The 13,422-nt window shown below is 39.2% G+C and overlaps 1 protein-coding gene across 1 annotated transcript in view; it reads left to right on the top strand.

The window, feature by feature from the left end:
• Nucleotides 1-10,854, top strand: part of rp9 (RP9 pre-mRNA splicing factor) — a 32,111-nt gene extending 21,257 nt beyond the window's left edge. The window contains exon 6 of the mRNA XM_073024058.1: nt 10,344-10,854. Coding sequence (XP_072880159.1) covers nt 10,344-10,518 — 175 coding nt within the window. The 3' untranslated portion in view covers nt 10,519-10,854. The remainder of the gene's footprint in view (nt 1-10,343) is intronic.
• Nucleotides 10,855-13,422: the final 2,568 nt, after the last annotated feature.

Here is a 13,422-nt window from a genome sequence, read left to right as displayed (position 1 = left end):
AGCAGGTCAGGCGGCATCTGTGGAGGGAAACAGTCAATGTTTAAAGCTGAGACCCTTCATCTGGAAAGAAAGAGTAGAAACCAGAATAAAAGGGTAGAGGGAGAGGGAGCAGCAGGAGCTGGCAGGTGATGGGTGGATCCAAGAGAGGGGAGATGATGTAAGAAGCTGGGAGGTGTTCGGTAAAAATAAGATGGAATCCAATAGCAGACGACAGTAGACCATGGAATAAAGAGTAAGAAGGTGGGAACCAGAGGGAGGAAGGAATGTGTGGATAGGCAGGTTGGGAGGGCGAGGATGGAGAAAGAGAAGGGGTAAAGGAGCCAGAAGGACACAGGAAAATAAAAAGGGAGGGGATAAACAGAGCAGAGTGGTTACCAGAAATTAGAGAAATTGATGTTGATGCTCTCAAGTTGGAGATTACTGTGTTTCCATTGAACTCGTATGGTATTTATTTGTCCAGAATAAGTTGAAGAAGTTGGTAAGTTCAGTGTCTTGAACAATGTGACTGCCTTTGGAATGATATGCGAGCATTGTGAGGGAGTTATCTTAAAATATTTAGATTTAGTGGGGCTTACGGAATTTCAAAGATTTCATATGAGCAATTAGATATTCGTTGCAGGGATGGAACAATGGTGTGGGACTGTTTAGAAACCTGCATAAATATAATACCAGCTTGTGTCATAATGAGATACAAAAATAAAAGTACACATATTTGGTAGCAACCTACAGTACTGTGCAAAAGTCTTAGGCATTTGTATAAATCTAGGGTGCCTAAGACTTTTGCACAGTACTGTAGTAATTTTATGTATTGCACTGTACTGCTGAAAAACAAAAACATGTTTTATGATATACGTGAGTGATGATAAACCTGGTTCTGATCTGGGTCTCTTTTGTGGACTGAGTGTGGGAAGGGAGCAGGGAGAGAAGAATTATGGTTGGGAAAAGGGGAGGGGAAGTGGAGAGGGAAAGAGGAGGGAGCAGGAAGTAAAGTTCTAAATCTTTCAAAGTAAATTTATTAAAGTGCATGTATGTCACAATATACAACCCTGAGATTCATTTTCCTGCATGCATACTTAATAAATCTATAATAGACTAATAACCATAACAGAATCAATGAAAGACTGTACCAACTTGGGTGTTCAACAAGTGTGTAAAAGACATTAAACTGCCCAAATACAAAAAGAAAGTAATAATAAATAAAAAAGCAATAAATATCAAGAACATGAGATGAAGAGTCCTTGAAAGTAAGTCCATAGGTTGTGGGAACATTTCATTGATGGGGCAAGTGAAGTTATCCCTTTTGGTTCAAGAGCCTGATCATTGACAGACCAGAGAGATATTCTGTGATGATCAGTAAACCAATTATTTGGAATCAAATGACCTCGCCTGGTGTCTTTGATGTGACTTACTTCCACCTTTGATCTATAGTTCTGAGCTAACCTAAGAGTCTTGCAGATTGTACCAAAGTTGACAAGGAAGTACCTAATTAAACAGCTGTTCAGAGATTATGAGGTTGCGTATTCCTTCTGGCATTTACACTAGGCCCACACATGCTCCCGATGTAGAGGCTCAGTGTTTTCAGTGTCGTCCTAGTGCTCCTCTGTTTAGAATAGTCAATTTGTATTTCTTCATGGAGGCTTTGAGGTCATTGAATCTTTTGCTCTGTTCATTGATACCTCTTTCCATGGCAGAGCTTGCAATAGAGTGTTAATTTCAGGAGATTAATATTAGCAGTATGAGTGATATGGACACACTGCTGACTGAGTGGAATTAGAGCTTTGGTACTGGGGATGTTGGCCTGGGAGGACATTGACATCAAATTTCAATGGTTGTGGACTATTTGCAGAGAAGTCATTGGTGGCATCTCTGCAGTGCCCAGAGATGCCTGCTGAAGACAGCTCAAGTTTCAGTAAGGTATGAAATTACTACTGCTTGATAGACCATGAGTTTTGTCCTAGGTTTCTGATCTTGATCTTCACCCTTTTCCTCAGTTGACTAAATGTGTTGGTTTGCTGAAGGTGATGGTGAATTTCATCATTGATGTTTGCCATCACCAAACATTGACTCTTAAGATATAGGAGTTTATTAAGATCTCTTGTTATATAGCATTGTGGTGTATAGCAAGTAGAACACCTTGGTCTTGTCAGTGATGAGTGTAAGTTCAATGCTGTCATCCTGCAGTGAACAAATTGATGATAACTTGGAGGTTCACCTCCAAATATGCATAAATGTTAGAGTGTTATTTTTCTGTCACTGAACTACATAGATGGGGAGATGAGGATAACTTTGTTTTTGAAGTGGAGGCTACATAAATTGAATACTTAGTTTTAGATTAGTTCCATTTGTACTTTAGAGTGACACACCTGACACGCAAAAGGTACAAGTCAGAAGTATGGTGGTGCAACAGCACCTACTCTACTAGATGAATGCAGCTCTGGAACTCCTCCGGTTCGGTGTCATCGAGGAGAAGGCAGTCTGCTTGATTGGCATCCCATCCACTCTGAACATTCATTCCTTCCGGTGTCATTGTGCAGTTGCAAAGTATGCTGTATAAAAGTGATTTCTGTTATTTGCCTGGGCAACTCCAACCGCATCTGTGACTTCTACCACCAAGACAGCAACGCAGCAGCTATATGGGAATACTTGCAGATTCCCTCTGGATTGCATATTATTCTTGGGTCGAAGTATATTTTTCCCTTCATCTTTGTAGAATCTAATTCTTTAAAATGCATACCCATCTGCATTGCAGGAATATGGCATGGACCAGTTGGGCCAATGAGCTGTATGACTTGCCTATTTCCACCTGTCTTTGTGTGTAGTTCTTCATTGATTCTATTGTATTTCTTTGTTTTACTATGAATGCCTGCAAGAAATTGAATCTCAGGGTCGTTTTTGCTAACATACGTACTTTAATAATAAATTTACTTTGAACTTTGAGGACTGTAGCAGTTCAAGTCAACAATTTAACCCCACACTTCTTAAGTGCTATCAGGGCTAGGCAATAAATGCTTCCTTGTCAATTACACTCAGTTGTCAAAGAAAGAAGAATTTAGATAAAAGCAGCCTAATTTTCTTCTGATGAAGTTGGATGTAAAGTTGTGATAGAAAGTATATTTACATCATTTAACTAGATCCCTCAATTAGATGTCGTTAACGTGAACACAAAGTATCATTCAATATTTTTATAATTAATGTGAAAAAAATGACAATGGAAATGAAAAGTAAAATGCGCCCAATTTATTTGAGAGCAACCTTTGCTAATGTTCTCCATTTTATGTGATCTTCAGTCAATTTACTTTCCAGCTTTGTTACTGGCTTGTAAATCGATTACTACTGTTCTCTTTCCTTTTCCCCACTCTCAGCTCCAATCCCTACAGCCCTGTTTGTGCTCTTTAGTAACATTTTCTGAATTCAGCCCTACAATAGAACCATGTTGGAGATCACTAATTTTTTTATTCACCCCATAGTCAGTGAAGTTTTGGTCTCGCATTACTACCATGTGTGAAATATTTGCCGTAACAGTTTTACTGAATAACTAGCTTTAGCTGAATAACTGAGCATACTAGCTTTAATCACTGCGAAGGCTAGGACAGGTATTATAAAAGTCTGAAATTTTCTAGGTGTGCACTCTAGATCAGAAATTCGTACTCAGGTCATTTGAATGAAACCTAGTTGATGATATGATTCACTGCCTACTTTGCAGATGCATCTAGGTACAAACTCCTTTGTAATGAAGTTGGTAGTGATTATTTACACTTGGTTGCCTAGAGTTCTGTCTGAGCTCAATCTAGACTAATATTGAAGCGGTCTACCAATCTACGACTTTGCCTGTGAATCTGACAGGGTCGTCTATTGTGTCTGGTGCTCCTGATGTGGCCTCCTCTACATTGGTGAGACTCGTCGTAGGTTGGTAGACTGTTTTGAGCACCTCCGTACCATTAGCCACTAACAGAACTTCCTCAGGGTGGAGGAGTAACACCTTATATTTGATCAGGGTACCCTCCAACCTAATGGCATGGTTTTGGATTTCTCCTTCCAATAAACCATTCACAACCTCCCCCCCCCTCCCCCCATTCATCACTCTGACCTTTTACTTCTTCTAACCTGCCTATTGTTTCCCTCTGGGTCCCCTCCTCCTTCCCTTTCTCCTATGGTCCACTCTTCTCTCCTATCAGATTCCTCCTTCTTCTCTAGCCTTTAACCTTTCCTACCCATCTAGCTTCATCTATCATCTTCCAGCTACCCTCCCTTTCCCTCCCCCCAACTTTTTATTCTGGCATCTTCCCCCTTCATTCTCAGTCCTGAAGAAGGATATCGGCCTGAAACATCGAATATATATTCATTTCCATAGATGCTGCCTGACCTGCTGAGTTCCTGCAGCAATTTGTGTGTGTTGCTTAAGAAATATTCTTTCTTTGTAATTTTAGTAGGTTATTGTGTTATTTGATAATGGGGCATACAACTAACATTTTAGAGGAAGGAAATTGGGAATGAGCAGAAGACCAGATTTGACATAATACACAGATCTGATGACAATGCTGGAGAAGGTTATGAAAATGAAGATATGCTAACCCACAGTGATCTGAAGATTATGAGGATTATATATTATGTAATTTTAAAGTTATAAGATCTTAAATGCAAAGGATTTTTATTGAACTGTTGATGAATCTTGGCATTTGGTTTAACAACCACATGGGTTTCCTCTGGGTGCTCCGGTTTCTCCACACATTTCAAAGAGAGAAGAGAGGAGGAGGTGGAGAGTATCTTAAATGTATCTATTTTAATGCTAGGAGCATTGTAAGAAAGGTGGATGAGCTTAAAGCGTGGATTGATACCTGGAATTATGACGTTGTAGCTATTAGTGAAACATGGTTGCAGGAAGGGTGTGATTGGCAACTAAATATTCCTGGATTTAGTTGCTTCAGGTGTGATAGAGTAGGAGGGGCCAGAGGAGGAGGTGTTGCATTGCTTGTCCGAGAAAATCTTATGGCGGTGCTTTGGAAGGATAGATTAGAGAGCTCCTCTAGGGAGGCTATTTGGGTGGAATTGAGGAATGGGAAAGGTGTAGTAACACTGATAGGAGTGTATTATAGGCCACCTAATGGGGAGCGTGAGTTGGAAGAGCAAATGTGTAAGGAGATAGCAGATATTTGTAGTAAACACAAGGTGGTGATTGTGGGAGATTTTAATTTTCCACACATAGATTGGGAAGCTCATTCTGTAAAAGGGCTGGATGGTTTAGAGTTTGTGAAATGTGTGCAGGATAGTTTTTTGCAACAATACATAGAAGTACCGACTAGAGATGGGGCAGTGTTGGATCTCCTGTTAGGGAATGCGATAGGTCAGCTGACAGATGTATGTGTTGGGGAGCTCTTCGGGTCCAGTGATCACAATAGCATTAGCTTCAATATAATTATGGAGAAGGACAGGACTGGACCTAGAGTTGAGATTTTTGATTGGAGAAAGGCTAACGTTGAGGAGATGCGAAGGGATTTAGAGAGAGTGGATTGGGTCAAGTTGTTTTATGGGAAGGATGTAATAGAGAAATGGAGGTCATTTAGGGTGAAATTATGAGGGTACAGAATCTTTATGTTCCTGTTAAGTTGAAAGGAAAGGTTAAAGGTTTGAAAGCGCCATGGTTTTCAAGGGATATTAGAAACTTGGTTCGGAAAAAGAGGGATGTCTACAATAGATATAGGCAGCATGGAGTAAAGGAATTGCTCGAGGAATATAAAGAATGTAAAAGGAATCTTAAGAAAGAGATTAGAAAAGCTAAAAGAAGATACAAGTTTGGTTTGGCAAATAAGGTGGAAGTAAATCCGAAAGGTTTCTACAGTTATATTAAAAGCAAGAGGATAGTGAGGGATAAAATTGGTCCCTTAGAGAATCAGGGTGGTCAGCTATGTGTGGAGCCGAGGGAGATGGGAGAGATTTTGAACGATTTCTTCTCTTCGGTATTCACTAAGGAGAAGGATATTGAATTGTGTAAGGTGTGGGAAACAAGTAAGGAAGTTATGGAACCTATGACAATTAAAGAGGTGGAAGTACTGGTGCTTTTAAGAAATTTAAAAGTGGATAAATCTCCGGGTCCTGACAGGATATTCCCCAGGACCTTGAGGGAAGTTGGTGTAGAGATAGCAGGGGCTCTGACGAAATCTTTCAGATGTCATTAGAAACGGGGATTGTGCCGGAGGATTGGCGTATTGCTCATGTGGTTCCATTGTTTAAAAAGGGTTCTAGAAGTAAGCCTAGCAATCATAGACCTGTCAGTTTGACATCAGTGGTGGGTAAATTAATGGAAAGTATTCTTAGAGATAGTATTTATAATTATCTGGATAGACAGGATCTGATTAGGAGTAGCCAGCATGGATTTGTGCGTGGAAGGTCATGTTTGACAAACCTTATTGAATTTTTTGAAGAAGTTACGAGGAATGTTGACGAGGGTAAGGCAGTGGATGTAGTCTATATGGACTTCAGCAAGGCCTTTGACAAAGTTCCACATGGAAGGTTAGTTAAGAAGGTTCAGTCGTTAGGTATTAATGCTGGAGTAATAAAATAGATTCAACAGTGGCTAGATGGGAGATGCCAGAGAGTAGTGGTGGATAATTGTTTATCGGGATGGAGGCTGGTGACTAGCGGGGTGCCTCAGGGATCTGTTTTGGGCCCAATGTTGTTTGTAATATACATAAATGATCTGGATGATGGGGTGGTAAATTGGATTAGTAAGTATGCTGATGATACTAAGGTAGGAGGTGTTGTGGATAATGAGGTGGGTTTTCAAAGCTTGCAGGGAGATTTATGCCGGTTAGAAGAATGGGCTGAACATTGGCAGATGGAGTTTAATGCTGAGAAGTGTGAGGTTCTACATTTTGGCAGGAATAATCCAAATAGAACATACAGGGTAAATGGTGGGGTATTGAGGAATGCAGTGGAACAGAGAGATCTAGGAATAACAGTGCATAGTTCCCTGAAGGTGGAGTCTCATGTAGATAGGGTGGTGAAGAAGGCTTTTGGAACGCTGGCCTTTATAAATCAGAGCATTGAGTACAGAAGTTGGGATATAATGTTAAAATTGTACAAGGCATTGGTAAGGCCAAATTTGGAATATTGTGTGCAGTTCTGGTCACCGAATTATAGGAAAGATATCAATAAATTAGAGAGAGTGCAGAGACGATTTACTAGGATGTTACCTGGGTTTCAGCACTTAAGTTACAGAGAAAGGTTGAACAAGTTAGGTCTCTATTCATTGGAGCGTAGAAGGTTGAGGGGGGATTTGATCGAGGTATTTAAAATTTTGAGAGGGATAGATAGAGTTGACGTGAATAGGCTGTTTCCATTGAGAGTAGGGGAGATTCAAACGAGAGGACATGATTTGAGAGTTAGGGGGCAAAAGTTTAAGGGAAACACGAGGGGGTATTTCTTTACTCAGAGAGTGATAGCTGTGTGGAATGAGCTTCCTGTAGAAGTAGTAGAGGCCAGTTCAGTTGTGTCATTTAAGGTAAAATTGGATAGGTATATGGACAGGAAAGGAGTGGAGGGTTATGGGCTGAGTGCGGGTAGGTGGGACCAGGTGAGATTAAGAGTTCGGCACGGACTAGGAGGGCCGAGATGGCCTGTTTCCGTGCTGTGATTGTTATATATATGAAAGATGTACGGTATGGTTAGTGAGTTGTGGGCATGCTGTGTTGGCACTGGAAGCGTGCCAACACTTATGGGCGAACCCCAGCACAATCTTCAGACTGTGCGGGACATTGGTGCAAAATGATGCATTGCATTTCATTCCATATTTTACTGTTTTCATATACGTATGACAAAGCTGAACTTCAGTCAGTGCAATCATGCTCTAATTTTTACATTTTATCGATAACTGTAAAAGCATAAAGTCTGTGACATGGGAGACTAATGCATAACTGGAAACACTTACTAAGGATTGTTCACCAGCCTGCCGCATTGTTTTCAATTAAAACATAAAGATTAACTAAATGTGATTCTTGCTGTTTTATATGAATACTGTTTACTTGAATAGAATTGGTGCTGAAGGTTTCAGGAAAATATTGATCTTAATATAAAAAAGCACAATTAGAGTAATTGTAGAATAAAATCATAGAAACATAGAAAACCTACAGCACAATACAGGCCCTTCAGCCCACAAAGCTGTGCTGAACATGTCCTTACCTTAGAAATTACCTAGGGTTACCCCATAGCCCTCTATTTTTCTGAGCTTCATGTACCTGTCCAGGAGTCTCTTAAAAGACCCTATTGTATCTGCCTCCACCACCGTCGCGGGCAGCCCATTCCACGCATTCACCACTCTCTGCGTAAAAAAACTTACCCCTAACACCTCTGTACCTACTTCCAAGCACCTTAAAACTGTGCCCTCTTGTGCTAGCCATTTCAGCCCTGGGAAAAAGCTTCTGACTATCCACATGATCAATCTCTATCAAGTCACCTCTCATCCTCTGTCTCTCCAAGGAGAAAAGTCCGAGTTCACTCAACCTATTCTCATAAGGCATGCTCCCCAATCCAGGCAACATTCTTGTAAATCTACTCTGCACTCTTTCTATGGTTTCCACATCATTTCTATAGTGGTATCTTCTTCATGAAGAACTTGTACTTACATGTGGCATATCTAATTGTGTAAAGAGAGATAAATGTTATCAAGCAAAGTTTTAACTAAGCAAATGTGAGAAGACACCAAAAGATTATTCAGAGTTGGAACATAATAAGAAAAATCTTAAAGGAGGAAAATAAAATGGAAAGGGAAAGGTTTTAGGAGCAAAATCAGATCTTAAAGCCTTAAGAAATAAAGGTTTGACTAGTTTTTTTTAGATAATTCGCAACATATCAGGATTAAGTTTGATAATTTGATTGGAAAATTTAAATTACAAAGAAAAGGAGCAAATCATTGGAGGGGTTTGCAAATATAAAGCTGAGACACTGCTTAAATGTGAGTCACTAGTATAGAGATGATGAATGAGTGGGACTTGGTACAATTTATGACAATAAAAGGTTTAGAACATCAGAAAGAAAAAAACATAGTTTGGAATGTGTCAGAATAATGGAGTCTAGAGCTGGCAGAGGACAGATATAGGTCTTTGTAGTAAATGATCTGATACTAAGATCCATCTTTGTCAAGGATGAAACTTAGTGAGACACCAGAGGTAACAATGCATGAATAATGAAAATAAGCACTATAGATGAATTTCTGACTTAACAAATTTAAAATAAAAGCAGCTGAGAGATTGACATTCCTCATCAACTGAATACCTAAGGGGAAAGTGGAGGAGAACAATGTGGCCAACTAGTTTGCAGACAAATTATGAAAGATGAAGGTAATAGAGTCAGGAAGGATGTTCCTTGTCACTGTGGCTGAACTTTCATTTTAGCAGATATTACTGGATGGATTCAACACACGTCAACGAAAGATGAGCCTTAATACAGGACAGTAGCAATTTTGAGAACTTTGGAAAGGAAAGCAAATAGGAGAGTACATTAGCTTGCAAGAACTGGTAGATTATGTCAAATTGAGTTTATTATGTGCACGGTGAGGTACAGTGCACTGAAAAACTTGAAGCAGCATCAGAGGCACACAAGTAATAACTAAGAAAGAACTATTAATTAATAGCATGGGAGTCACAAAAAGGAGGTAGAGTTGGCAATTTAGTGGAATTGGTTCAAGGGAGGAGGAAGTTTTGGTTTGGTATATGATTTGGTTTGGAGTGCGGCATGTATAGAAGGAAGAGAGAAGCTGGTAAAATATTTGTTCAGAGTTTTTATGGGCAATAAACTTAGAGGATATCTACTTGTTAAACTTCTCTTCCAATTTGTATATATTCTTTATTTGGAGAAAAAAAAAAATTTAAACTTAGAGGAAGTTTGAGGTGGTCAGCTTGACAGGAAGGAAGTTGCAGAGGAAACTCGTGAACTGGTTCTTATTCTCCCTTTGGCTTCTTGCAAGAGGGAGTGATGACAAATAAGAAAGCAAGAGTAGCTTATGACTGCAAGAGGCTAAAGAAGCTGGGATTTATCTTAGCACTCCAGGAGTAGTAAATGACTTTGCAGATAAGAGCATAGGTTTAATTGTGCTTGATTGGTGCTGACATGATAATGAGTGATTAATTGCCATTTTGTTAATGTCTACTTCCTCAGGATAGAAGGGAATTGAGATGGGGACTGTACTGAGAGGCAGGCAGGTTAAAAGTGAACATAGTTTTAATAAGTTCCCTAACCTGATGGTTCTCATCATTGTGCATTAATTCACAATCCTTGATCATTGAAGAAAAGACAATTAAAGTTGGTAAGGATATTAATTGAATTACATTGATGTGGCATTTTCTTTCTAGGATACAGCAGCTGAAACAGATGTTAGAAGATACCACTTCAGACAGTCAGAGTTGCAGTTCCTCAGATTCCAGTGAAAGGCACAAGAAGAAGAAAAAGAGAAAAGAGAAGAAAAGAAGGAAAAAGAAGAAAAAAAAGAAACACAAAGCTAAAAAATCAAGTGACAGTTCAGAATAAGGCAAAAAGACTTGAATGTTACGTGTGTGATTTGTCCCCCCCCCCCCCCCGTGACAGAAAAGGACTTCTATCTTCATTACAATATTTTGAGCACTATTATAAATATCACATTTTCAACAAGACTTGGAAGAAATTGCAAATCAACAAACTATGGCTTGTTATTTACAGGCCATATTTTACCTTCTGATCCTTAACCTGGTGTAGACAGATTAAATACCAGACTGTGAGAATATTTCTATTTTCATAGATTAGGTGGAGAAGGACAGTACTTGATTCATGTACTAAAGAAATGCAAATGTATGTTGTTTCAATGGAAATAAAAACAACTTCCCCACAGGAATGGTGAAAGCTTTTTTATTTTGTTTACTTATAGAAGATATTTCTAAAACTACAAGAACATTTGAGGGTAATAGGGACAATATTGGTATTGTGAGATTGACTAAGTTATTTGCAACTTAGAAACATATTTTACATAGCATTGGTCAGTGTCTTACTATATGATGAAGGTTTTACATTTTTTTAAGAATGTTTGGATTCCCATGTTCTGTTGGATGCACTCCACAAACATCATTAATGCTAAGATAATTTACAAATTATTATCTTAGTTCTTCTGGGTTTTAGTAAAGAAGAAAAGTAAGAAACTGATTATGTTGATTTTTGCAGGATACTTAGACTTAAGCTGAAAGTATATCTGGGAGCTAATTACTGTAACAAGGCCAGTCCCACGTGCTAGTGTTTTTTTATTGTCGGGTACAGGTTGCAGGGTATTATTTGAGCCTGTCTTCCTCAGTAACAGTGATTTCTCATGTTTTAAGCGAAGTATCCACCTAATCCTATTCCAGTTATAAAGTTAGAGAAGTTTAATATATTGTTAAATATTTCATAAATTGAAATAGTAAAATTCTATAGTACTGTTAACAAAATCAGGATAATTTGACCAACATTTATCCTTTGATCAATGCCATTGAACAATATTGTCCTATCATTTATCTTTGTGCTCATCTTTAATCTTATCATGTACAAATTGCGTACGGCATTTCTGCATGTTATAATGATAACACAAATATTTTTACAGTATTTGGCTTTGAAGCAGATATATAAGTTGCTATGTAAATTTACCCATTCCTTGGCCTGCAAGGAGCAATGTTGTGGAAGGTGCGTTTGTTACTTTTTAATCTGTCAAGCAATTTTGTAATTATTGCCAATTCTTTATACAATTTAAGGTAAGCATTCAAGGACTGAATAGGTAGTTTAGAAAGAATGGTGGCAAGGTGAGTGTGGTGTGGAGGAGGAAAGCTAGAATGAAAGCAGGTAGGGGGCAAGGCAAAAGAGACTAAGCAGAGATTTGCTGGCTGGATACATTTGCTCTCGATCCATACCGTAAGTGTAATGGCAGATCCTGAAGGCAATCCTCCACTGCCTTCTGTCAGAAAACAAATGAAATAAGTTTTAGGAATAAGTAAAAGAAAAGCCAGAAGTGGCAGCACAGTGCATGATTTTCTTTTGTATGATGCTTTTGCTGGAATGGCTTGCATTTATCACCTATTTCTACTCGCCTTAGACAGATGGTACTAAACTGCCATCTTGAACTTTTGCAGTCTTTCTGAAGATACCAACACAGAACCCTGAGTAGAGTTTCCTTCCTTGAATTGAATTCCATAAACAAAGTCAATGTATTTGAAATTCCCACCATCAGTGAGTTTTGAACAACCATTTTTGTAATTAGGAAACTATTCTGAGTTGTCTTTGGTCACTGGATGTCCATAGTAGCAACCTAAATGCTGTATATCAATGATTTAAATGACAGAATAATTGGCTTTGTTGCCAAGTTTGCAGGTGATACAAAGATTGGTGGTGGGGCAGGTAGTGTTGAGGAAACAGGTAGGCTGTAGAAGGATTTAGATTAGGAGAATGAGCAAGAAAGTTGCAAATGAAATACAATGTTAGAAAATGCATGGTCATGCACTTTAGTAGAGGAAATAAATGTGCAGCCTATTTTCTAAAGGGAGAAATTGCAGAAGGATGCAAAAGGACTTGGGAGTCCTTGTGCGGAACATCCTAAAGGTTAACTTGCAGGTAGAGTCAGTGGTGAGGAAGGCAAATACAATGTTAGCATTTATTTCAAGAGGTCTCGAATACAAGAGCAGGGATGCGATGCTGAGGCTATATAAGGTGCTGGTGAGGCCTCATCTTGAATATTGTGAACAGTTTTGGGCTCCTCATCTAAGAAAAGATGTGCTGGCATTGGAGAGGGTTCAGAGGAGGTTCACAAGGATGATTCTGGGAATGGAAGGGTTATCATATGAGGAATATTTAATAGCTCTGGGTCTGTACTCGAATTTAGAACGATGAGGGTGGATCTCATTGAAACCTCTCACATGTTGAAAGGCCTAGACAGAGTAGATATGGAAAGGATGTTTCCCATGGTGGGCAAGAAGGCATAGCCTCAGAATAGAGGGGCATCATTGTAAAACTGAAATGCGGAGTAATTTCTTCAGCCAGAGGGTGGTGAATTTTTGGAACTGATGACCACAGGCAGCTGTGGAGGTCAGGTCGTTAGGTGTATCCAACTTTGAGCTTGCTAGGTTCTTGATTGGACATGGCATCAAAGGTTATGGGGAGAAGGTTGGGGAGTGGGTCCGAGGAGGGGAAAAAGGATCAGCCATGATTGAATGGCAGTGTGACTCGATGGGCCAAATGGCCTGATTCTACTCCTATGTCTTATGGTCTAAAGCTGTTTAACATAACACATCCACTGCAGCAGTAAAATAAGCCTCTATTTTGTTATTCAACGGTGTGCAATGTCATGTGAAATCAATAAGGTAGGTAAGAAGCTATACATTTATAATGTGGCAATAAAATTAATGTTTTATCTTCACAGACGATGCAAAGTGCTTTAGAATC

The sequence above is a fragment of the Hemitrygon akajei genome, chromosome 20, assembly GCF_048418815.1.
Source record: "Hemitrygon akajei chromosome 20, sHemAka1.3, whole genome shotgun sequence".
Lineage (NCBI taxonomy): Eukaryota > Metazoa > Chordata > Chondrichthyes > Myliobatiformes > Dasyatidae > Hemitrygon > Hemitrygon akajei.
Note: the sequence above shows the minus strand (reverse complement) of the source record. Positions and strands in the feature narration are given on the sequence as shown.